The sequence below is a fragment of the Dermacentor variabilis genome, chromosome 4, assembly GCF_050947875.1.
Source record: "Dermacentor variabilis isolate Ectoservices chromosome 4, ASM5094787v1, whole genome shotgun sequence".
Taxonomy (NCBI): Eukaryota; Metazoa; Arthropoda; class Arachnida; order Ixodida; family Ixodidae; genus Dermacentor; species Dermacentor variabilis.
The window spans coordinates 151,709,641-151,736,749 of NC_134571.1; the positions used below are offsets into that span (position 1 = coordinate 151,709,641).

Sequence of the window (27,109 nt, forward strand, 5' to 3'; positions counted from 1 at the left end):
ACGGTGTAGAACTTTGTGGAAGGCACGCGGGTCCGAACCATTAGTCTGGAACATTCGACGACTGTTGTATAAAAGCCGACGCACTTGACCCGCTGATCAGATTTTCGACGAACGCCGACTGTGTTCGCCGCTATCGTTGTGCTATAAGTGTAGCCTGTTTTGTGGGCACAGGTTCGCCCAATAAAATTTAGTTTTGTCGTTCACAGTGTTGCTACAGTGTGCTTCAACGTCGCCACCACGTGACAATATATACCAGAAACAACACAGGCCCAAGAACTGAACCTTGAGGGACGCCTGATTTGACCTCAGAGACCCCGGACCTATTTTCATCAATACTTACGAACTGCCGGCGATCAGTAAGAAAAACCTCCACCCATTTGACTTCACCTGTGGCTCCTAAAATAGCCTTTAGTTTAATTAACAGTTTTCTATCATTAACCTTGTCAAATATTTTTTGAAGTCGAGAAAAATCAGATCTATTTGTGCCTTGCCATCGATAACTTTGCTGAAATCGTGAACACTTTCTAGTAATTGTGTTACGGTTGACAAGCCCTCGCGAACCCATGTTGATAGTTACTAAGAATTTTGTTCTGTAACAAATACAGCTGAATGTACTTAGAAACATTATGTTCTAACACTTTACAGCAGCCGGACGTTAGCGCAGTGGGCCTCTAATTGGCAGTAGACGTGGTGTCACCGTCTTTAAATACAGGTATAACATTACTAATTTTCCATTTTGCCGGAAGTGTGCCTGACCGTAGTGACTTCGTGAAGATAAAGAAGAGGTACCTCGTAGTCCATTGAGCATACCTCTTTAAAAACAGATTCGGTATCTCATCAGGACCTGCCGATTTCTTTGTGTTTAGGTCCAGCAGCAAGCTTAATATTCATTCATACGTTACCAGCAGTTCCTCTGCCACTGGTAGCTGTTGGCGTACCTCAAATTTTGACTGCTTTCCATCATCACTGGGGAACATACTCGCAAAAAGTTATTGAAGGCGTCCGTTATATAACCTTTGTCCTCAATTAGTTCCTCTTCTGTGCTTATTTTAGGGACTACCTTCTTAGTTGGCGCTAGGTGGCTCAAAAACTTTTGGGGTGATTCACGTAGAAAAGTATCGATAGTGACAGCATGGTACTTGTCCCTGGATTCCTTCATCATAAACTCTCAGCTGTTTACTTAAGATTGCACGAAGAGTGGAATCATGTGTACGCTTATAAAATGCCCTACGCCTTGTCACTTTTCTTTCAGCTGTATGATCTCTCTCGTAAGCCATGGGCTGTGCATTCGTTTTGTTTTACATCTGAGAGGTACATAGCGGCCTATACACTTGTGAAACGTTCGCTTAAAGGTTAACCGCAACTCATCGATATGCGCAGATTCATTTCGACTTAATTTTTCAAACTTCTCAAAAGAGAACGCTAGTTCATCTATTATTGCAGTATCATCAGCTTCATTAAACTATCGGTAATATGAGACAAGCCTACGGACCCTCGAAAAGTATCTTATATTTCAGGACAATGTTACAATGGAGGGATCCGAGATCCCGCGCAGAATGTCAACTCTATAGTATCTCGATAGAATGCTGTGACTGAAAACAAAAGAGGTCAAGCACAGATTTGCTAATACCGCAGACCCTAGTAAAGTCACGTGGTACTTGTGTAAGTCCATGTGAAAAGCGCATATCCATAGTTGCTGAGCCTTCGTCGCGGTCTCGCATACCCGGTTCCATTTCGTCCTATTTAACGTCTGGAACATCGAAATCCCCCGCAATGATAAAGTTTTAGTTTTGAAGGCGTAAATCGTGCAGTTCCTTATTGAGTGCATCAATACTAGCGGCAGCACTTCCCTGAACGCACCCCACAATCAAGTCAGGGCGTCCAACAATTTTGCAACATATTGCTTCAATGTCGGATGGTTTTAAGGGACCGTGTATGTAAGGCTGGATTCCAGAAAGATGGCAGCGCCCCCACCCCTGCTACTGCGGTCATTTCTGATAACGCTGTATCCTGGAGGGCATATATCACAATCTCGGACACCCTCATGTAGCCACGTTTCTGTTACAAATACTATATCTGTGTGATACTCAAGCAAAACGTGCTCCAGGTCTACAGCCCTATTGACAAGGCTACGGGCATCGACGTTCAGTAGCCGAAGCTTGCCTGGATGCCCATGGCAGTGCCCGGATGCGCATGTCATTTGCTGTGTCGCTTACTAAAAGATATAAACGAGACCGAGCCATACTCTCTGCCAGCGCCGATACTAGATTTGGTGAGTGGTCCTTCGGCGCTAAAGAAAATGGACTTCCTAGAAAAGACTTTATTTTACCCGGGCGTAAGCTTAGTATACACATACCAGTCTTTCTACTCGTGTCTTGAGTCACTCTACCTGTGAACAAAAGTTCAGATTCCTGGTTAGATTCTACTCTTTGATTACCTCGTGATCTGGTGTTCTGAAGTAATGTGCGCTGAGTTCACATGGTCATCCAATTCTCTCGACGGCCTACTTCAAAAGTCTTACATAGGCTGGTTGTTTCACATGCAGTATGCATATAATACCACTACCCCAAGCATTCAAGTGGATGAGTGTGGTACCTTGGACTCGCTGATAATTATCTGGGAGACCAAACATATACACATAAGCCACATGACCGAAGCCCGCGCATATTTCCGTGCAAAAAATAATAGTTACAAAACCTATGCAGGTCCAGCACATTTCGGAATCTATGTGCTATGTATCAGTAGGTACACGATGAGGAAGAGGCCAGCGTTGAAATGACGACGACGACGACGTTGACTTGAGGCTAGCGCTGGCCTCTAAATTTGCTGCATTTTCTCTTTTCGAAGTGCAGCTAATTTACTTCCAAATATACTTTAACATACCATCTCGTCTGCGTCTTCCCACGTATCATATTAGACGGAGGTGGTCGTTCCTTGTTCTTGTCACTGAGCTTCGCAGTGGACCGTACGTCGAACATTCCTTCGAATCTTCGTTGAAACATTGCATCATGGCTCGCAGAGACGACAGCTCGACTCAATCAGCTGTGACACCTGCTGCTGATCGAACGACCTACATCGCACTCGCCGCTCCGCATGATCTTAGCGTATTCTCGGGGAAAGATGGGGAAGGCGTCGAAGACTGGATCAGCCTGTACGAACGCGTCAGCACCAATAACCGTTGCGACTCTACTGCCATGCTAGCCAACGTACCGTAATCATTCGAGCGAAAACCCTGCCCCCCCCATACACACACACGCGCGAGCAAGTCGAAATTCCCCGCAAAGTGCAGTAGTGGCGCCATCCCGGAAGGGCAGTAAAATTCAAGGTGGGGACGAATAAATTTTGCCGCCACTAGAAATAACGCAGAGGCCATCAACCTAATCTTTCATTTAACATGAACTTTATTAATCCAAATATTTCTTAGTGCTGTTCATCAATCTCGAAACCATCGAAAGACACCTCGGATTCGGTGGCAACAAAAAAGATCGCAGCATTCCGCTTTGAACTTCATGGTCAAAGGTTTTGAACTAACGAGAGTTCGATATAAGTCAAGCTCAGCTGTAGTGCATAGCTACCGACGGTGGACAGCAAATCGCGGCTATGCTCGCATCGCAGCTGGCGGCTGGGCAAATATCAGCATGTTTTATTCTTCGTGTGAAATTACAATGTGGAAAAGGTTAAGCAGACGAACACGTTTTGGGGCAAGCTGTCGGGCTAGGCAGGAAGCTCCTTGTCATGCCTTTGTTGTTTCTTCACTGGTGTACTGTCTTTGTTCGCGCTTGAAGTATTGAAAGAGAGGATAAAGCGGCAACAACGCTAACAAGACACTCCTGCTTAGGAGCATTGGTGGTTCATTCTGACCCTCCGTCTGCTACAGATTCGAAAGTGGAAAAAGCTTAGCGACGAAAGCGGTTGCGAGTGATCAGAGGCGGTGATGCTGCCGGGATGACAGACCGTAGACGCAACCACTAATCCTTCGCTTAGTGACCATGTCGCTGTGCAGTAAGAAGATCATGTGTATTGTGCGACGGGCAGATCTTGCCGTTTTCCAGTAATACCGCTGTTGGCCAGCGGTCCGTGAACTGCCAACGGCGTTCGGCGAGTTTCCGCGTCGATAACAGACAGGCACCTACAAACAAAAAGAAATACACGGGAACTTTCTTGTTCGTGAACAGAATGAGGTGGCCCAGTGTTGCCTGGGTACAGTACGTGATAAGGGCTCGGAGGAAGAGGAGCAGGGAGCGCTTTCCGGAAACAGCGCCCAAATTTGCAATTACCAGTGAAGTAGGGGCAGGGGCTATTGCAGGGGTGGGGGCGCAGGCTCAGAATTTTACACTAGTGTTTTACCTGGGTGGCACACCTGGAGTTCTTTTTTTCTGACACACGAAGATGAGCTCATCAGTTTGGATACGCTTAACCACAAGTTGCTAGACTTGTTCGGTAACCCCAAAGGTCATCAACCTGCCGCGAAGAAGGCTTTAGTTTGTCACGCTCAAACGTCAACAGAGGCTTACGTCACGTGGCTCTGTGCCGCAAAGCTCACACACACATGATTCAGCAAGACAAGGCTTCTCAGATTCTCGAAAGTATCGGCGATGGCGCGTTTCACTTGCTCGCCATCAACAACGTGACGACGGTGGACGCACTTATCAAAGACTGCCGTCGCTTGGAACTCGCAAAAAGCCGACGAATCGACCAACAGATTGCCTATCTAGCAAACACCGTGCAACTCATTCTTGGGCCAACGCTCCGAGATTCAACAACACTAACTATGCTACCCGGGTCGTGCGGCAAGAGAATGAGGCCGTCTATCGGGCTGGGTTCGAAGACAGTTCCTCCAACACACCTTTAGTCACGGTTTCCCTTGATTCCTGCAACAGTTCGCCAACCTGGGTCTTCCCTCCGTGAGCTCGCCCCATCGTCATGCCGCCTGCCCGAATACTTAAAAATTCAATTGTGGGGTTTCACGTGGCAAATACACTTTCTAAATATGAGGCACGGTGTCGCGGAGGACTCCGGATATTTCGACCACCTGGGGTTCATTGTCGTGCACATATATATAAGTACACTGGTGTTTTCGCATTTCGCCCCCATTCAAGTGCGACCGCCATGGCCGGGATTCGATCCCGTGATTTCGTGCTCAGCAGCCCAACACCATAGCCACTGAGCAACCACGGCGGGTGCCCGGATTCTTCAACCCCTCCTATATCTTATTACCAATCACATTTCCTTAATTTCCCTCAATTGAACACTGCTGACAACAGCCCCGTTTTTATTTCATTGCCGTCTAGTCGGACGAATTTGTCCGCACTGTCACAGTCGCTGAAGTTCCCCGCTCAGACCACATATATTGGCTGCTCTCACACATGCGACCAGTCTCTTCCTGTTGCATGGTCCGATAATGCTGCCACTGAATTTCCTGCACTAAACTGCCCCAATTCGCGGTCACATTCGCCCTTACGGCAACAATTTCGCTCGCGCCAGCCCTGTCAGTCATATTTCCCGACTCCCTATTGACGCTCCCAGCCGGAAAACGAGAAGATGAAGCGCCTCAAGGGGATGCTGCATTGCTCCATACGGCCCCACATCCTCCAGTCATGCTGGTCATTCATACGAGCCTTGTTGAAGTGCAAGTCAGCGGCGTTCCAGTGCCTGCTCTTATTGACAGTGGGTGGATCTATCATGAGCGGTGACGTTAATAAGCGCCTGAAGAAAATAACAACTGCCTCGATGTTTGTTGTCTGTGTCGCCGACGGTTGAATAGTACCCGTAATTTGTATGTGTGCCGGCCGCGTTTGCTTCACAGATTGGTCCAGTATTGTTCTCTTCACCGTCATCGCCCACTCTACCACTGCATTATTCTTGGTCTGGACTTCCTCTCCACGCATTCTGCTGTCATAGACAGTTCAGACAGCAGTGTCCGCTCAGTGTCTGTCTGTCTGGACCTGGACCTGTCAGCGCCTGGACCTGTCTGTTCTGGATCCCGCTGAACCAGCCCCAAGTTAACTCGATTCTGTAGACTTCGTTCGCTTGCCACCTTCGGCACTCACGCTCACTACAGCGTGACTCCCATGCAAGACGCTCTCATTCCTTCATACTGTCACAGCCTAGTAGGAGACGGGAAAGCCGGTGTCGAGGACGTGTAAAGGCACTTTACGAGCGAAGACAACGCGAATTCGTTCTCGTCTCTGTTTTTCTACTCGCGCGCTACTTCAGCGTCATTTTCATTGCCTGGCACATACCCCGGCGACCGTGGAGGATGTGGCATTTTCCGCTCCTTTGAAAAGGAGGTATTGTCCCGATGCACCAGCGTCCGAAGGCTGTGCACAGACGGTGCAAATTTGAGGTCATGAGGAAAAGTATTGCTTCATACGAAGCACGTGCACAACCTCGGGCAGATGCACCCGGCGTTTGGAGCAGTTATGGCTGTGGGGGACAACTTCATAATTCACATGGCTGATGCGGCGCAGAACTGTATACGGGCCGATGATGATGATGATGAAAAACGTTTATTTGCTCTATTTTGCAGTGATTTTCGCAGCTTCAGATGGAGTCTTGCATCTTCTCTCCAGGGTAGGTTCCCCTGGTCCAGGGCTCCGCTGAGGGTAGCTGCCCTGCCGTGCCTTACTAGTCCTTGTTGGACTTTCAGGATGTCGCTGGATAGCATCCTCTCCCAGTGTTCCGCACTCGAGTTTTTTATTATGGCTAACCCATCTGTTTCCTGGCAAGCCCATGTGGTATGGTATAAGGTTGGTTTGTCTCCACACCATGGGCACTTGCATCGTACTGCGTGGCGCAGATATTGCTTAGCATGTTTCGGCACGGGAATGTTCCCGTTTGTAGCTGTCGCCATGCTACGGCGTCTTCTCTATTTAGTTGTTTGTGAGGGGGCGAGTATTTTTGTCTGATGCCTCTGTAGTAGTTTAGTATCTCGGAATAGCTTTGGGCTACCGGCTCGGCTTCCTCAGCGGGGTCGGGTTTGTTGGATGCTCGGTTTGTTTCGTGCCCTTCTGCTATCCTATCCGCCTCCTGATTTCTCGTAATGTCGGTATGTCCCGGCACCCAAACTATCGTGTGCTTGGCCTAGTTGTTGACGGTTTTGCCATTTGAGCGGAGGATGCGGAGCACGCTGTGGCTTATTCTGCCGTTTAGGTAGTTGCGGCGTGCTGCTTGTGAGTCTGTGAGTATGGTTAAGGACCCGTTGGATCGGTAGCCCTCCGCTGCCGCTAGAGCCTCTTCGGCCTCAACTACCGTACAGTTCCGAATTGGTGCGCTGGTGATTATTTTAGGTCCGAGTTGATCACCGTTGCGACTTTGCTTTTCTTGTGGTTTCTGGCCTGAGTGTAGGTAGCGGCGTCTACGTACACTGTGTCATGTCTAGTTGCCAGTGTTCTTTGTACATACTCTGCTCTTGCTTGTCTTCGTGCCATGTGTAGGTTCGGGTCCATATTGCTGGTTATCGGTGCTACTTTGATGGTGTTTCTGTATTCGTCCGGTATCGTCTCCGTGCTTTGTGTCTCCTTTATGGTAGCTTCACCGCCGTATCTGCTCAGGAGTCTTCCGCCCGTTGCCGATAGCTTTAGAGTTTGCATTTGAGCGATTATCTGCGCTTCTTCGAGCTCCTCGAGACTGTTGTGTAGCCCCAGGGCCAGGAGTTTGTCGGTCGATGTTGACTGCGGTAGGTGGAGTGCCCTCTTGAGGGCTTTTCTCAGGATTGCGTCCGCTTGTTGCATTTTGTGCTTCGTACAGTGGTAGTACGGGAGGCTGTACGTCACTCTACTCACCACCAGGCTTTTGACCAGCTTGAGTGTGTCTGTTTCTTTCATGCCGTGTCTTTTCCGCGAGACCCGCGTTATCATGCGGGCCACTTGGTTGGCTGCAGTTTTAAGTAGTGTTAGGGTGTGGGTACATCGTTGGTTCGATTGTATCCACATTGCTAATTTCCTGATGAGCGTCTTCTCCGGGATTGGCTGTCCGTCGAGGTGGATGTTCAACTTCATGTTTACTTCCTCTGGGACGGTGCGATTCTTTTTGCCTCGCCATACTCTTAGTAGCTCGGACTTCTCCGTTGAGCAGGCTAGACCTCTTGCCTTGACATATTCCTCTACGCATGTCTCAGCTTCTTGTAATCTTTCTTCTTTTTCCCTGAGTGAGCCTTTGGTGACCCATACAGTGATATCGTTGGCGTACATGGCGTGGCGTACGCCGTCGATTTGGTCTAGTTGTTGGGCCAGTCCAATCATGACAACATTGAACAGGATGGGTGAGATGACCGATCCCTGCGGTGAGCCTTTGTTTGGGGTGCTGAACTTTCGGATCTCAGCTCACCCAGGCCGATTGTTGCTGTTCTGTTGGACAAAAATGCCTTGACGTAGCTGTGTATTTTCATGCCGCAATTTAGGTTGTCTAGTCGTGTAAGGATGGCTTCGTGGCTTACGTTGTCAAACGCGCCTTTGACGTCCAGTGCCATGATGATCTGCTCTCCGTTGAGCTGGATATTGCTCAGTACCTCTTGTCTGATTTGCAGGAGTACATCTTGGGTCGAGAGCCTGGCTCTAAAACCAAACATGCTGTGGGGGTACAGCTCGTTTTCTTCCATATGATTTTGTAGCCTCCTCGTAACCACTCTCTCATAGATCTTGACTAGGCATGATGTGAGGGAGATCGGTCTGAGGTTTTCCACTTGAAGTTTCTTGCCTGGTTTCGGGATCATGATGACTTCCACGTGTTTCCATTCTTCTGGTACTGCTCCCGCTTGCCAGTGTCCATTGAGGTATTCGGTTAGCTTTTCGACTAGCTCGTCTCCGAGGTTGCGGATGAGCACGTTTTTGACCTTGTGCGCACCTGCGGCTGTGTTCTTTGTTGCGCCTCTTATCGCCGCGTACACCTCTTCCCGTGTGATGGGTCTATCCGGCCTTCCATTTTCTTCTCCTTTGTAGCGCTCTGTGTAGGCTGCTGGGTCGCCGTCGCCGTAGCACTTATTGCGTACTTTGTTCAATAGTTCCGAGTCTGTTCCCTTGTACTGGTGCACCAGTCGGTATATGGCTTTGTTGTTTTCGGTCTTTGATTTTGCCGGATCTAAGAGTGCCTTCAGTATGCGCCATGTTTTTGCAGTGCTCAAGGTTCCGTTTAGAGAGTCACTAAATTGTTGCCAATTTTGCTTCGCTAGCTGCGCCGCCTAATCTTCTGTCTTTTTCGTGATTTCCGCGATCCTTAGCTTGAGCTTTCTGTTGTATTTCTGTCTTTTCCACCTTGTTGTGAACCCCCTTCTGGCTTCCCATAGTCTGAGAAGTCTAGAGTCCACGTCCGGCGTTTGCGGCGTACGCTCAATTTCTTTGGCGAATTTGCGTTGTGTTTCGTTTAGCATGTTCCCCCAGTCTGTTATAGATTCGATGCTTTTTATTGTATCGCCACATGCTTCTCTGAACGCTTTCCAGTCCGTTATGTTTGCTTTCCCTATCTGTCGTCTAATTTTGTCTGCTATTGTGATTTGCGTCTTTAGGATATAGTGGTCGCTACCTAGGTTTTCCATTAGGTTGTCCCACTCCGCATGCCTTGTTCTTTTGACGAACGTAAGATCGGGGCAGGTGTCCTTGTTCACGCTGTTCCCGATTCTCGCAGGGGTATCGGCGTCCGTGATGAGTTTACACTCGATATTGTCAACTGCCTCGGTTACCGCTCTTCCCTTCTGATCCGTTCTCGTGTATCCCGAGCTCTCCTCTCTGGCGTTGAAAGCTGGCTAAAGGAAATGCACTAGTCATACGGGCCGAAGTATCTTCGCAGGAGCTTCTCAGACAGCCCCCGCCGACGGATCGGAGTCCAGACCCACATCTGGTCGCCGACGTTGTATGTGACGGGTCTGTGCCGAATCTTGTAGTGTCGGGCATCGATTCCTGTTGTTCTTAAATTCGGAAACGCGCAAGCTGCCTGGCTTCCTCTGCGCGTTGTGTAAACTCCTGGGCACCAGTCTCGTCGTCACCGCACTCGTGTGGCAGCATTGCGTCCAAGATTGTTGTCACTTCCCGACCGTAAACGAGGTTGAAAGGCGTCACGCGTGTTGTCTCTTGATGCGCCGTATTATACGGACATGTAACATATGGTACAATCTCGTCCCAGTTATTGTAGTCGACTTCGATGCACATACTCATCATGTCTGCCAGAGTCTTATTCAACCGTTCTATCAGCCCATTGGTTTGGGGATGATAAGCCGTGGCCTTTCGGTGAGTGGTACCACTTAGTCGCAAAATGGTGTCCAGAAGCGCAGCCGTGAACGCAGATCCTCTGTCTGTTATGACCACTGCGGGAGCACCATGCCTTAGGACGATGGCTTCCATGAAAAATCGCGCTGCTTCGGCGGCTGTTCTACGTTGGATAGCACCTGATTTGGCGTATTGAGTAAGGTAATCTTTGACGACGATTATCCATCTACTTCCGGTAGTCGACAGTGGAAACGGACCTAACAGGTCCATGCCAATTTGTTTGAACGGCGCTTGCGGTATCTGGACAGGATGCAGCAGTCCAGTTGGCTTGCCGGCTAGGGCTTTGCGGCGCTGGCAATCCAGGCATGCCTGTATGTAACGTTTGACGATCGACGCAATTCTTGGCCAATAGTACTTTAACCTAATTCTTGCCAATGTGCGGGTGTAACCCAAGTGACCAGCATCGGCTCGTCGTGACAGGCATGTAGGACTTCGTCGCAAAGAGATGCGGGAATGACGAGTAAGTAGCTGCTGCCACTAGTTGAAAAGTTCTTTTTATAGAGAACGTCGTGGCGCAAGCAAAACGAAGGCAGCCCTCTCTCGAATAACCTCGGCACGCTGCTTGTTTTTCCCTCCAAGTAATCGAAAAGAGGAACCAGCTCTGCGTCCTCGCTTTGGTGGCGTAAAACGGCGACACTATCTACCACGCCTAGAAAAGCCGCGTCATCATTGTCGTGCACTGCAGTCTCAACAGGAGACCGAGAAAGGCAGTCGGCGTCGGTGTGTCGTTTCCCTGATTTGTAGACAACCGTGAAGTCGAACTCTTGGAGCCGAAGACTCCAGCGCGCAATCCGACCAGCTGGATCTTTTAAATTAGCCAGCCAGCAAAGTGCTTGATGATCACTGACAACGGTGAAACACCGACCATACAAATATGGCTGAAATTTCAGGACGTCCCACACTAGTGCGAGGCATTCTTTTTCTGTAGTGGAATAGTTAGCCTCCGTCTTTGATAGCGTCCTGCTGGCGTAAGCAAATACTCTTTCGGTGCCGTCCTGCCGCTGTACAAGCACTGCGCCAAGGCCAACATTACTAGCGTCGGTATGAAGAATCGTAGGAGCGTCGTCATCAAAGTGTGTGAGTACGGGAGGCATCTGCAGCCGTTGCCGTATGTCGTGAAATGCCCGTTGCTGGTCTTCGCCCACCCGAAGGGGAAATCTTCTCTGGTGAAATGTGTAAATGGCCATGCGATGCGTGAAAATTCCGCAATAAATCGTAGGTAGTCGGCGCAAAGGCGCAGAAAAGGTCGCACGGCTTTTTATCTGATGGCGTTGGGAAATTAGCAACGGCTAATATTTTATCAGAGTCAGGTCGGACACCTCCACGACTAACAACATGACCGAGAAACTGAAGTTCTTCAAAGCCAAAATGGCACTTTTCAGGTTTTAAAGTTCGACCAGATGAGCGTATTGCTTCAAATACCGCCTTTAGTCTCCGTAAGTGTTCCTCCAATGTGACGGAGAAAACAATCACGTCGTCGAGGTACACCAGACTGGTTTGGCATTTGAGGCCTGAGAGTAGTACCGTGTCCATTAGTCATTGAAATGTTGCTGGCGCATAACGCAAACAGAAGGGGAGCACCTGAAATTCATAAAGTTCGTCGGGCGTCAAAAAAGCGGTCTTCTCACGGTCTCTCTCATCAACTTCTACCTGCCAGTAGCCGTGTTTCAAGTCCATCGACGAAAAGTAACGTGCGTTTCGTAGCCTGTCCGGTGAATTGTCGATGCACGGTAGCGGATAAACGTCTTTCTTTGTGATGTGGTTGAGTTTTCGATAGTCGACGCAGAAACGCAGGCTGCCGTCCTTCTTTTTCACCAGTACGACAGGCGATGCCCAAAGACTCTTAGGTGGCCGAATAACCCCGTCCTCAAGCATCGTCTTCACATGGGTTTTTATTGTCTCGCGCTCTTTCGGTGCTACACGATAAGGATTCTGCCGAATTGGTCTGGTGTCAGCTTCGGTGACAATACGGTGCTTAGTGAGCGTCGTCTGGCTGACTCGTGACGTTGATGAGAAGCAGCTCTTAAACTCATCGATGAGCTCAAGAAGGCAGTTGTGTTCGACGGGCGACAAGGTGGGACTGATGTCAACCACAGGGGCAGACATAGCCACGGTGGATGTCGCGTGCTCCACTGAGAGGCAGTCTTGTACTTGGGTAAATTCGTCGAAGTAAGCAACAGCCGTGTCTTTAACAATGTGTCGACGTTCCCTGGTAAAATTCGTCAGTAGGAGTTCAGCACGTCCGTCGTGTACATTAATTACGGCCCTGGCGATGGAAACGCCTTGACTCAGTACCAGTACGTCGATGTGTTCGGCGACGCCAGTCCCGGTGTTCAAGTTGTCGCAGATAACAGGTACGAGGCAACAGCTTCGCGGCGGAAGCGTGACATCGTCGTCGGCGGTACGTAAGCGGGGTCGCTGGTGTTCCGCGGGGTCGACGTCGTCTGAGCTCGTACGAAATGTGACAACGAGGTCACGGACATTAATCACTGCACCGTACTGTCTCAAGAAATCTATCCCCAACATGAGTTCCTTGCAGCACTCAAACAATGACGAGGGTGGCGACGAAGGTTGCACCGGCAATTACTATTCTGGCTGTGCATTTTCCAATAGGCGCCATTAACTGGCCGCCGGTAGTTCTGATGTTGGGCCCAGTCCACGGCGTCTTCACTTTACTCATCCTGCCGGCCAGCTTATGACTTATTGAAAAATGGGAACCAGTATCGACGAAGCGGCCACTTGGTGGCCGTCAATGCAAACGGCAAGATCGGCGCTGACGGCGTCCGTTACAGGGGGTGTGATTGGAGTCGTCGGAGATTTAGAGCCATCCGTCGACGCTGATGGGGGCTCTTGCAAACTTAGACGGTTTGCAACCTCATCCCCGGAGGTCGCTGCCTCTAGTTGCTCCGGCGCGGGCTAGGGTACCTGCCCCTAGACGCGTCAGGAAAATCGCGAAGGGTCGGTGGGGTGTAACGTGTCGGAGAAGGGGACCGCGATCGAGTCGTCGCTGAATCTTCCGGCCGAAAGTTTGTAGTATTCTTTTCGCAGGTACGTGCACCATCAAACACAGGGTAATTGCACTTGGGAAACCTTGGATACCCAGCTGCGCGGTAGTTGCACGCGCGGTAAACATGTCCTGCTTCGCCCCAATGAAAGCATAGCGGCCGGCGGTCAGCGGTGCGCCACAAATCGGTCTTTCGAATCGGCTAGCCGGCAGGGGATTCGCCGTAAGACCGTGGCGCAGCCATCGGCTGGCGGCGATAGGGCATAGCTGGCGGTGGCTGCGACTGTCGGAAATAGGGCGTCGGGGGTGGCGGTGATGGCTGTGTCGTAGTGGTTGATGGGGTCAGCTGCAGCGAAGTGGCGGGAGGTGGACGATAGACATCTTCCGCGTAGATTAATCGTCGCGGCACCACCTGCCGGTCGGGCGACGAAAAGGCCTGTCGAACTTCCTCCCGAACGATATCAGCGAGAGAAGCCACCGCTGGGGCCATAGGAGAAATCCCGAGCTGCCGGATCACCTCTCGCACAATCTCTCGGATGACTTCACGCAGAGACGCGCCACAGCTCTCAAGTAGAATTGAAGCATTCACCGTTGAGTTCTTCCGATCATATTGGCGGTACCGCTGCTGTAGTGCCCGTTCTATAGCGGTAGCTTTCGTGGTAAATTCGTCCACTGTCGTTGGTGGGTTCCTCACGAGTCCGGCAAACAGTTCCTCCTTCACTCCGCGCAAGAGATAGCGTAACTTCTTTTATTCGGCCACCTCAGAGTCTGCTCTGGGGGAAAGGCGGGTCATATCTTCGGGAAACCTGGCGACGCTCTCGTTTGATTTTTGAATACGGTATTCGAGCAGGCGCTGCGCGTTCTCTTCTGTCGCTATTAGTGAATGTGTCTAACAGCTGGGTGCGGAAGGCATCCCATGTCGTCAAACTTCTCTTCCGGGTCACAAACCACGTTCGCGCCCTGTCTTGAAGCTCTAAATAGACATTAGCTAGCATTTGCTAGGAGCCCTAGTCATTATAACTGGCGACACGATCAAACTGCTACAGCCAATCTTTGGCATCATCAAAGGCGTCACCATGGAAACTTTCTGCGATCTTAGGATTCTGTAGCGTCACCTGCGATGGAGTTGCAGTAGCCACGGCTGAAGTAGGTAGACGCGTCCATGCAGGGTCCTGCAAAGGGTTGAACTCAGGCGTCAGGCCTAGCAGGCGGCGACTGTACCGTTGAACAGGAGTTTCGACGAAGGCAGGTGATTCCGTGTTCGATGTATGGCTGCGCGAAAGGGTGCCGAGCATGAGGCAATCCTAGCCAGCAGCACCAGCAGTGTCACAGCCTAGTAGGAGACGGGAAAGCCGGTGTCGAGGACGTGTGAAAGCACTTTATCAGCGATGACAATGCGACGTCTTTGTCATCTCTGTTTTCCTACTCGCGCGCTACATCAGCGTTGTTTTCATTGCCTGGCACATAAGCGCGGCGACCATACAGGATGTGGCAATACACTGCCTCATGCAGTGCATCATACATTTTTCTCTATTAGGGCGAATTGCGTCAGCCTGCCAGGGGTAAATTTGGGTTTACGCTACAAGTCTGCCACTCTGGATGTCGCTGGCTTTGTTTCTTCGGGGATTACTCAGCCACCTTTATTGTAGTATATGATAAATCAAGCGAGTCTACTCTGCCATTGGAGTCTGAAACTTCTACCATTGCCGACTTACACGAAATCATTGCGCCCGACTTACCGGCCAAACAGTTCATGATCTCTGCCGCTTTATGTTTGCATACAGCGAGATTTTTCCTTATAACAATCTTCATTTAACCCAATCTACAGCTGTTAGGCATTTCATCGATGCCGGCGATGCCCGTACCATCGCCGCTCGCGTCGAGTGTCACTGGTTCATCGTCAAGGTACTGACGCAGAAGTTACCAAATCTTTGCCAAGAACATTTCTGAACAGCCGTGTGATCGATGGGCGTCACATGTCCTGATAAAAAAGAAAGATGACTCAGGGTGATTTTGCGTTGATTATTGGCACCTTATCAGTTACAAGAAAGGACGTGCATCCCCTACCTCGTCATGACGACGTCATTAACTGCCTCCCACTATTGCCTCTTTTTCATCTATTGACATTCATTCGAACTACTAGAACATTGCCGTGGATAATCTAGACCGCGAGAAGGCCGCTTTCGTAACACCGGTGGTCCTTATGAATTCAATGTGATGCCACTCAGTCCATGCAATGATCCGGCCACATTTGAACACACGATGGACTCTCTGGACCCTGTTCTTCACTTCTTCTAATGGTACACATGCCTTTGCTACTTGGACGACGTCACTGTATTCTCCATATAATTCGCGACGCACCGCGATCGCTTCTAACAGTCTTGAACATTTTGGCCGAGCTGGTTTGCAATAAAATGCGTCAAAGTGCAACTTTGGCCATAGCCAGATTACCGTGCTTGTACATCTCCTTGATGGGAACGGAGTGCAACCAGATACAGAAAAAATCTATACTTGTACACACTCTCTTGTTCCAAAGTGTGTCAAGAATGTGCACAGCTTCGTCGGCCTTTGGTTGCACTTTCGACGTGTCGTTAAAAATTTCGCGGCCATTGCACGACCACTAATCGAGCTTTTGAAGAAGACGCCCAGTTCAAGTGCTGCGATAATAAAGCTTCTGCGTCCTCACATCAAATCACCCTTCTCACAATGCCACCCGTGCTGGCCAATTTTAATCCTGCACCTACCGAACCGTACTGAAGACAGCGGTCACTCAATCAGCACCGCGTAAGGAAAACTCGAGGTCGGCAGCGACCGTGCTATCGCTCACGCCAGGAAGTTCTCAATTAAAGATGTAAGTGGTTGAAAAGCAATATTGAAAATTTTCGAGAAAAAAAAACACGATTTTGTGTTTTCTGAACCGGGCTAAAGTTAAAAAAGAAAACAAAAAGGAAAGACAGAGCTTTCCGGAGAATTTTTTAGTTCCACTGTAACTCCTTTTGATGCATCTGCAAGATGCAACAATTATATTCCTTCCAGTGAGGGAAATAAATGCGTGGTGTTTTTCACAGCTCTGTGCACAGTCGTCATATTTTTCAATTTTCTGTCTTTTTCGAAAAACAAGCAATAAGAAAGTTTTTTTTTTCACGAAGCTCAAAATTTTGTGAAATTTTACACCTGTACTCTAAACCACTGAGTCCAATTATTCCATCATTGAGCTGGCCCTACATTGCGCAGTTGCGAAGTTCCACCCTTACTTATATGGTCGAGCCTTTTCATTTGTCAAAGACAGTCACACGTTTTGCTCAATCTGCTCTCTGAATGACCCTACAGGACGACTTGGTCGTTGTGGATTAGCTCTGCATGCTTATTCGTATTATGCCATTTACGAATCTGGCCGTCTTCACAAGGGTGCCGATTGCCTGTCTCGCTACACTGTCGACGATCCTGACGACGCCTACCATTGCACCACCAATGATATTTTCATTGTGTCTACCTTCGCTATCATCGCCGATGAGCAATACCGGGTCCTATAGCAGCGAGTACTCATCGAGCGTCAGCACTCTTCACTTACCGATGCCTCTCTTCGCCAATATATCCTCCAGGGTGGCATTTTTTTTACCAAAGGAACTTCTTCCCTAGCGGGTCTGTTCTTCTTGTCATGCCAAAACATATACGACACACGGCGCTTTTTGAGCTATATAATGCACCCACTGCAGGACACCTTGGGGTATGCCGCACGTACGACTAGATCAGCCGGCACGTCTACGGCGCGCTCTGATTCACCGCTCCGGCGCTATATTCTTGTCTGTGATTCCTGACAGCGTCAGGAAACGCGTCAGGTGCTACTAACCGGTCGTCTCTACCCGATCACCGTCCCTGTACAATCATTATTTATTGTTGGATTGGATCTCCTCAGCCCCTTTTCCACGTGATCCGATGAGACAAAGGGGTAGCCGTTGCAACTGATTACGCCGCCCACTACGCAATCACGCGGGCACCCTGGCCAGTTGCGCCACGTACGCCGCAGACTTTCTCTTGCATGACTATATTTTGCTTCATGGTGCCCCGCTACAGCTGCTTACAGATCGCGGTCGTAACTTTTTTGTCGAAAGTTATCGCCTATACTCTGCGTTATTGCTCCACTCACCACAGGCTGACCACCTTTTACCATCCTCAAACCAGTCGAGTGATGGAGCTGTTGAACGGTACAGTCACAGGTATGCGGTCGATGTACGTTTCGGAGGACCACCAAAATTGGAACGTTGCCCTTCCTTAGGTTAGAAAAAACAAACTAGTTTGACGCAAGTTTTTGAATGTAACATAGAAATTTATTTACAAATTTGTGCTTCTTTCGAATGAAATGGTGTTTGTTGAACGACTTGAAGGCAAGAAAAAACGCGATTACGGAGTTTTTTGGTAACTGGTGAACTTGGTAACTGGTGAACCAAGGCTTCGTAGACTAAACGTAAACAACCGTCTGTTCAGTAAAAGTTTATTCATCAGCACCAAAATTTCGTGAGGCATTTCACTCGACGCTTGTTTTAACAGAAAAGTGAGGATTTAGTGCTTTCATGTTATGAGTTTTGGAATAAAAATGAGTCGGTCACAGCCGTACATGGCGAGATAAAGTGGCGTTAAAGGACTATTCATCAAGTTGTAAGCAGAGTGAGATCAATATGTACGTAGGTTGGAATCAGACGCGTAGCCACGATATTTTTTTTTCTTAGGGGGCTAAGATTCTACTTTGGAGGGGGTGGAGGAGGGGGATAAAGTGCCATTATTCCCTGTTAAATTTGCAAAGTTTGTTCTTTAATAACGCAACTATTACTTTCAGCAAGCCCTTGGTCGTCGTAAAGGCATTTACTATCCTGTACTTGTCTCGTGCGAGCGTTCGAAGAATTGGCATCTTTATTCATAGGCGATGTGCCAGGCATAAAAAAGGAGCAAGGTGCCGGCAGCAAACATTTCTGGAGGGGGGATGAAGCCGGGTAGCCCCCTCCCCCTCTAGCTACGCGAATGGTTGGAATGTAGTGTAATTATTGGCTGTCAAGAACTGTGATCACTGTGCACCAAGTGTATCATTTACAACCGGACCGCTGATTTAGTGTTTTGCACTGAAATCGGCAATGATTACATGAGTGCATGATGTAACCGATGACAACTCTCATTTGGTCGAGCAACGGTTCGAGTGGCGTATTATGACGCACTAAAACTGCGATGTTGACAATTGTAAAACCAGGAGTCGTGCAGTTCACTGCTATTAAAAATTCTGGGGTACGAAATATAAATATTTCATACCCATTATATTGTGCTAATAGGCGCAGACAGCAAACACCGACGATCTGCACGGTTGAGTCAAAAGTTAAATCACTATGGCTCGCCACATAACGGTTAGAGAGGGTATACTCCGCGCGCTGCGACAAATTGATGCAACTTATTTCATTTATTTGCGTCGGTGCTGCGGCCTGCACAGTGGAAGAATTCCAGCAACACTAACCCCTGGCTGAACTTGCTGTTGAACTGGTTTGCACAGGTTCCTTCATGAAGTTTTGGTATGGGTTCGATTGCAACATGGAGGAAAAGGTATTGGTTAAGTTCGGTTGCAATTTGTACGAAACTTACGACTCACCTCTGTGGTGGTATTCTCTAAGTGTCCACCTAGTGTAGATGTCGATTTCATCTGCTGCTAACGTTCTGGTTGGCTGGGCTTGGGCACACGTGAGATGGAGACAGGCGCCCTCAGTTAATTAGCACTTCAGCAGCCGACGAAATGGTCCTGTTCACTAGGTGGACGCTAACAGAATAAACCCCCTCCTCCGGTCTCCGGTTTGGTTATGGTCAGTTCGACTTCATTAGTGGTGGCACTATATCAACGACCCACTGTTCGAATAGGCTCCCATTGTGAGTAGGTGTCATAGTATAGAAATTATCATCATAATTGACACGTGGCGGCCCTATGAAAAGGCTAGTTGTCGGCACGAGCAATGTACTCTTGTGCAAATGGCACTCTAAACTTGTTTGGTTGCTGATTGTGTTTCTTTTCCTATTAGGAGCTTTTCAAACAAGGCGGTCGTACGATTGCTATAAAAATTGAATTCATTTGAATTCAACTGAATCGGTGAGGTTGTTCTACGACAAAATTTGAAGAAAATACAACCGGACAGTGTTCATAATATCTGTGACTGAAGATGGGAACCACCCCTGTTCACCGTGTTCGATCACGTAATAATCGCACTTCGCGTTCTGAGCAACACAAACGTCAAAATTTGCTTATGAATACAGCAATGTCAAAAACACGGTTCAGTCATATATTTATTCGAAAGGGACATTGGTCTCTGTTAGAAGTTCAATTCTGTCCGAATTTGGTACTTACTACAGGCACTTGCCTTGCGCCCCTTGTTGTAAATAAAATATTATGATTGCACGTTCTCCACCATTTTTCATCCGTTTAATTGAAGAAGGATACTTTCTCAAGATGAAATAGTAGCTATTTACTAATTACCGATGTAAAAGACGCCGGTTACTGATAGTAGTTGAAGCGCGAACAAAAACCCAAATCAGAAGAGGTGGTTCTTTCGAAACCTATGCATAGCACAATGTTGAGAAAAATGCAGTGAGCCGACTGTGGTGAAATCTCCGAGCTCGCAATCATGGCGCAGTCGCTATGCATATAGGGAAAACTTGGCGGATAAAGAGAAAGAGGGGACAGAAAGAAACAAAATGTCGGAAGTTTCACCGGACTTACCTGGTTCTGTGTATAAGTGGAACTAAGATAGTTGCGTCATGCACAGGCCAAACGGCGGCACTTAAAAGAAGGGCGGTTCAAGCAAGTCTGCGGTTAAGGAGAGACGATGTGAAGAATAAACTATCTCGTAATGCCACTTGAGTAATTGAAGCATTTAGGCGTGCGCCTGTTGATATCAGTAGCGCCAATTCAATGGTAATTACATAACTATGCTTCAGGTTAAATCAGATTTTCCATTTCCAATAATTTTAAGGAGCAACACACGCTGAAGCGTGTGTTCAGCAAAAAGAAATTGGAGGGAAGAGGTTTGTTTGTCGTTCTATTTCCGGAGACAGTGAGAGAAAAATGAACTCCAAATATATCTGTCACCGCCGTGTTAAAATAGTGGCTAGGGCGTAGTGCTAGAAAACACGAGGTCGCGTGTTTCAAATCAATCAAATCCCGGCAACGGCGGCCGCGTATCGACCTTGGCGAAATGCAGAAAGGCGCGTGTACCCGCTTTGGGTGTATGGAAAAGAACCTCAGGCAGTGAAAATTAAGCTGGAGTGCGGCACTACGGCGTGACTCATAATTAGATTGTGGTTTGGCACTTGAAAGGCCAGAATATTTAAATATATTTGCTGTCTAATGCGCATGGTATGCTATATCAAATCAACGGGATTTAGACTTTAAAACGATAACATGAAGGGTGGCCCTCAGGCTAGGAGCTGGCGCGTTCCGTACGGCATCACATTAAATAAATAATTCAATCTAATAAATATGATTTGATCAAAAAATAAAAAAAAAATAATAAAGAAAACTGTCAAGTGCCAGCGTCCGTCACACTGACTTAACGTGTATGGTGTTGTGAGGAGGCCGCGGGATCAAATCCCGGCCATGGCGACCACCGTAATTTGATGGGGCCGAAATGCAAAAACGCCCATGTCTCGTGCATTCGAGGCACAAAAGACATACCCTGGTAGCCAAAGTAATCCCGAGTCCGTCTACTGCGGCATGCCACGTAATCAAATTCTAGTTATGACACGTCAAACCCCACATTTTAATTAAATCCAAATTGCAAAAAAGCTGCTGCGTATGTAGCCACAAGGAGGAATATTGCGCTTCTGCACGTGAAATTCAATATGATGAAGCCAAGTAGTACATGCTAGCTTAAGCAGAGGCTACATTAATTTCACATATGGCATGCAGAGGCTATTTACAGAAATAGCAAACTTGAGAAAAGGCACACCAGTCGGCTTGTTTTCTGTTTTCGTTTTCATTGCTGCTCTGACTAATAATAAAAATTTGAGGCCTAATCTGATTTGAAATATATGGGCTAAGTATCCGCCACCAGGTAATAAATATTGAGTGGCCATTGATACCGCGAGGGTTCCGGCACGTTATTTGTCAAGCAAAGCTAAATTACAGTTGTGCTTGACTCAGTGAAACTGTACCACCCTTTAAAAAATGTTAGTGTTTGTGTATCAAGATAAATCAATGCTTTTTATTATTGAGCGATAGGAATAAAACTTGCTGGAGTATGTAACTGAATACTAACACCTGGACAAACATGACACAGGAACAGTATAGTGACAGTAGAATATAATAAAGCGTTAACAAAGAAGGATCACGCAATTATTATACAAAATCTCGTGCATGTGCGAGATTAGCATTCGAGATTAGCGTTCGAGATAATAGCGTAGCGAAATAATAAGACAGTGCTGTCCGACCTATGTCATTAGTTGTCTTACCTGTGTCACAAAATGATGTTGACAAGGCCATATGTACTATGAGATGCTAATTCATGGCAAATATTATTAGAGTGATGAAGAGAAGAGGGTATATTGCCTGCGAAGACACATGATTGTGGGAACAATACCATGCCTATGGAAAGAACTGAACTTCTGTGTAACGAAATGAAGTAATTGTAATCAATTACATGTCTTGGTAATTTTCTTTTTAGTGATGACGTCGTGTACTTGGGAATGCCAGTGTAATTAAATAACAGTCTTCAATAACCTATTACATGTACCAGGTACTTTCTTGACTGGACAAGATATAAGAAGCCGCAAAAATTTGAGAACATGAATTGTGTAGAAGCTGCAGGAAAAGACGCCTGATATTGTGCGGCGCAGCAGCGTCGCTGCTCCTACTCATGCAGGCAAACCCGGGGACTCGGTGTTTGTTTCCCCATCTTGACGTACCTGCAGATCTCGGCCGATGACTTGTACAGGTGATGGTATTTCTCGATAGCGAAGGTCACACTGAACGTAAATGCTATGTAATCAGACAAGGACGATATTGTCAGCTGATTGTTTGCGCAACCGGGAGCGCCTTCTCCAAGACCCAGCAACATTCCTGGGCTGGGCTTTATACAGGGCACATATGCGGAGTAAGCTTAATAACCACAATAATGTGCGCAACATCTGTATAGGGTACAACAGCATCCTACCCCCCCCCCCCCCAAGCGCGCATTGAGAAAACTGGCTAACCTTCCGGTCTTGCCTGCTCTTTTGGCTCATCGGGCCATTTCTCAGTGTCGCTGCTTATGTTTTCATCACAAAAACGAGATACGGTGACCAAAATTTTTTCAGATGCAATTGTTACCGCAGATAAGCAATATATGAAGGGTTGCCGAGGGCGCTCTGAAAGCGCCATACCAGCTCATTCGCTTTACCGTATCCATGCAATGGTAATGAAACTTGCAGAAAGCTGCGCAGACGTAATCATTTATCATGAGGGTATTCTTCCATTACTTTCGTGGCGCAGCTTTGGTAACTGTAATTAATAAAATTTTTATGCACATATTGTATTTTTACATGATTACATTTTTATGTGCCGTGTACAAGTCTGGAAAAAATAGGTCATCGTCGAAACTCTTGTAGAATGGCAGGACCAACATTACATGGTTCTAGGCAGCAATGTCATTTCCGTGGGGCATAAAATTCCACGAGAATATCAACACTGGCCCAACAAGCTGTGTTGCCTTGACTGTTAGTGCCATGCAGAATATGTGAAAATTTCACCTTCTTCGCTTTCAGAATTAAAACTCTACTACGCTTTATATTGCTTCAATGTTACTGCGACCAAATGCTGGAGTAAGGAAAGACTTCTGATAGTGTTAGGTTAACTGCTTTTATTGAAAATTAGGGCAGTTATTGAGTATGACTTCAGCACCCTGGGACAGTATCCAATTTTTCTCGACAAATAACTTCATTTCCTGATTTCTTACAAGTTGTCTCGATATTTGTCTTGTTGTTATAGTGCTGTAAAATAATGCAAACGTGAGAACATGTGTTATAAATTGAAGGTAAAAAACTAGTTCAGCCCAACTACTACGTGCTCGTCACAATCCCAGATAATATTTTATGGTTCCTCACAGTTTGCTAAAATTTATGACCAGCTGGATTCTAGTTTTATTATTTTTGTGTTCTTGAAGCTCCAACGTATATGTCTAGCTATCCTAACAATGCACTGTCTCTTTCACATGCTGCGCCCGACCATTTTCTTTTCATCGCACAGAGGAAAATTAATTGGAAGACGAATTTGTTATCATAACGAAAACATTAAATACATTGGGCCTCGTTAAACTCCACCGTGATAAATTGCGTAGGAGATGCTAGCGAACCATTGCAAATAATGATAATTATAAGCAATAAGGGCATCAAGAATATTTAAAGCCATCTATATTGTTATATCGCGAACCTGCTAAAAGCCCAGCTAAATCATTTTTAACGCAGAAAATTATTCAAAAGTTTTATTTATGAGTATCGAAAATAAAACTTTTCAGCCTCAAGGATATCCACTAGCTTCATAATTGAGAGTGCACCATGATATTAAAATATTTCGTGGCTCTACCTCACGATTTTCACGATCATCTAATCATATGTTACTCGAGATGTTTACGCCAATGCGTACATAAATTGTCATACAATTGTTATAATGAAGCAAATGCCCTTAGCTCGACTTATCTAACAAATGCGTGAGAGGTGTTAGCCCTTGCATATTCTTCCGCAAAGCGGAAGCAGACACATTTTATATGCACATGACCTTAAAGCAAAGCTAAATTGTGAATGTGGTAGACCTATAGTTACTGCTCACCATCAGCGTTTCCTGGTCGCTATCATCACCATGACTGCTTTTTTATAAGTACGCTCCTCCCTGTACAGAGGCTCATTTATATGCAATATAGCGCAGATGTATTGAGCTAAACACTGCAGTGAGTGTCACCTCAAGCCACATATCCCGCTATGAGGTTGAATTCATTTTAATAATAATAATAATAATAATAATAATAATAATAATAATAATAATAATAATAATAATAATAATAATAATAATAATAATAATAATAATAATAATAATAATAATAATAATAATAATAATAATAATAATAATAATAATAATAATAATAATAATAATAATAATAATAATGATGATGATGATGATGACTTTATTTGTGTCCCCTAAAAATACACAACCCTGGAGACCTGCAGTAAAAGCTGTCATGAATGACAGCTTGACAGTGCTGTAGGCCCCCCATACACGGGGCAGTTACGCAACGACAAAAAAACAACATAATAACTTAAATGCGCAGCTTCTAAAGGAATTCACTCGCTATAAATGTCATAATAATGTTTAGGAGGGCTTAGGATACGCGAAGATAGAAGAAATTCAACTGTCGCGAGCGGATAGTCTGATCACATAAGGCTCTCCTCCTTGAACAATCATTACGTGATTTGTTTTGTTTGGGTCTGTACAATGAACACTTCATATTTCTGGTCTTATATTTAAGCGAATGGCTATCGCTACACTTGTTTAGTGATTCCTACCTCTTTTATTGTTCTTCCTCTAACTTTCTCGCTGTGTGGCGCACTTCAAGCGGAGGTATTCAGCGTTTGCGTTTCACGAGATTCCCGAATATTGCGTGGTTCTTAGTTGGACAGTGGGAAAATCATGATTCGACGGGAAACTTTAGACTGGAATCGGTATGGCTCGGCAGAATATCCAATTATAAGGTATCTTTAAACATTATGTCATCACTTTGGAGCTATTAGAACCGTTGAAAGAATTCCAAGTACCCTCCATCATTTTGACTCATTTAACATTGTGGAGTGTGCCGATTGCTTTCAGGTGAACTTCCTGCCACACGTCAAGCCAAGCCGACCGCTTCGCGTGAGGAGAACAATGTTTTACGACAGGTAAAAAGGTATAAAGAAATTGTCACTCTTCTGGTGGATAATGCAAGATCAACTGTTTCTATTGACGGCTCAGTGCACAGGATGACAGCAATAAATCGACAGAAACATGATGAGTAAACCAAGTGAAAAAGGCGATACGCCCTCAACTCAGCAGACTCAAAGCTCAGGCCATCTTGAACAAGACACTAGCGGAAATATTGAAGACGTATGCTTCCGACAAAACGTATACTTCAGTCTGATCTGCAGTCGTGATTCCGCCCTTTGATATTACGGCGTATCGATGATGTACAAGGCTGGTGTACATATTCGTAGAGCGGCAACTTTTAAAAGCACAGGCACTTCACGGCATTTCACACGTTTTAAAGATGTCAAGTATCTATCCATGTATACATGAATGTATCTATGTGTGCTTCAATGTGTGTTTTATGTATCCGCTTTTCCTCCTACCTCGGCCACCGGGTAGTTAGTGGCCGAGCACAGCAGTAAAGGCTGCTGCCGCTGCTGCTTAGTTCCCTTAGCACAGCAGCCCACAGCTGCTGTGTTGAGGGAATAGGGTTCGAAACCAACCGTCAGAACAACTTGAGTCGTCGAGCATGTGGCATTGTGGAAATACGTGCCACTCTGAAACAACCTATTTTCGCGCCGACATAAGCCACTGTACATGCGGACTGTGTAGGTACTGCTGCAAATAGAATACTTCAACGCCGATTTGAAGCACTGGCTATGTGCCACTCGGTCTGTGCTAGTATTCAAGAAATCTCTTTAATGCCAGCTTCGATTACTAGGCATGTGGGAGAAGGTATGTGTCGCTCTTCAATGAGCGTCTTAGAAGTCAACTACGCTAAGTATATACTGCTGGGAACGTACAGCTATACAGTGACGAAAAAGTTCCCTTAAATTTCTGTCAGGCTGAGCGCAATTGTTTGCTCGTCACAAGGGTTCCTCATGGAGAGCAACCCGATGCTTTATCAGGCTGCGGGAGCAAACGCCTTGGGTTTTTGTCGCTTTTTCAATGAACGTCTTTTGCGCCAAGGATTTAGTGAGCTGCGCCATGAATACACTGGGTATGTGCCTGTGTTCAACGAAGATGTCGCCAACAAGGGTCGCAAAGTGTGTGACATGGAGCGCGTGGCAAGCGAGCGGAGGTCATGCACGGACTTCTTGAAAGCACTACTAGATGGTGCAGCATGTCCAAACTGACTCCCGGACACGAGCCCGGTCGTCGTAAGACACGTTTATAAGTGTTCGCGTGCACCAGCACGCAATGCATTTCGGACACGCGCATGATTCTCGGTGGCCGCACTAGTTGGTGCGAATGAAAGAAGCGCGAAGGAGTCGCGTTGCAATACATGCCTCATTAATAACTCGCTTCGATGGTGGCAATACAATTATACAGTCGCAGATACGGCAGGTACTTCTCGCCGTCAGCTTCTTTTTGATCATTTAAACTTTTATCCACTCTATGTGCGTTGTGAAATTCATTCATTGATATATATATATATATATATTTATTATCATCACCTCTCCAAGCCTGGTTTAAAATAGCAACTATTTCTCTCTTGGTAAACAGTCTTTAACACGCAGATATCATGAACTTCATTTGCAACCGATTTTAGTTCGCACTAACACAATGCGTTACGTTTTTTTTTTCCTGCGTACTACTCACCCATGAAATTCTTTACCTGTCAATATGCATTCCCTCTCATCAAATGAAGTTTGCGCCGCTCTAGCTAGCAGTGTAGCCTGTGTTTTTTTCTTGTATAAATTTCTACTGCGCTTCTAAACACATTTCTAATTTTTCGTACATGATAACTTGTGCCCATTCCCGCATCAGCCCTACATGGCGTGCTCTTTGTTATAATCAACAAATAAAAATTCATGGACAGCAAGGCACCCCCACATGCATGAATGCAAAATCATC

General features: G+C 46.7%; 1 protein-coding gene and 1 long non-coding RNA gene across 2 annotated transcripts in view; one reads left to right on the top strand and one right to left on the bottom strand.

The window, feature by feature from the left end:
- Nucleotides 1–331: 331 nt before the first annotated feature.
- LOC142578015 (uncharacterized) lies at nt 332–25,249 on the top strand. Its single transcript, XR_012827129.1, has 3 exons — nt 332–356; nt 22,123–22,220; nt 25,121–25,249. It is a non-coding gene; the product is annotated as an uncharacterized LOC142578015 (long non-coding RNA).
- The window catches only part of LOC142578014 (uncharacterized), an 80,613-nt gene continuing 76,607 nt past the window's right edge, over nt 23,104–27,109 (bottom strand). The window contains exon 7 of the mRNA XM_075687441.1: nt 23,104–23,253. Within this exon, the coding sequence (XP_075543556.1) occupies nt 23,158–23,253 (96 nt within the window). The 3' untranslated portion in view covers nt 23,104–23,157. The remainder of the gene's footprint in view (nt 23,254–27,109) is intronic.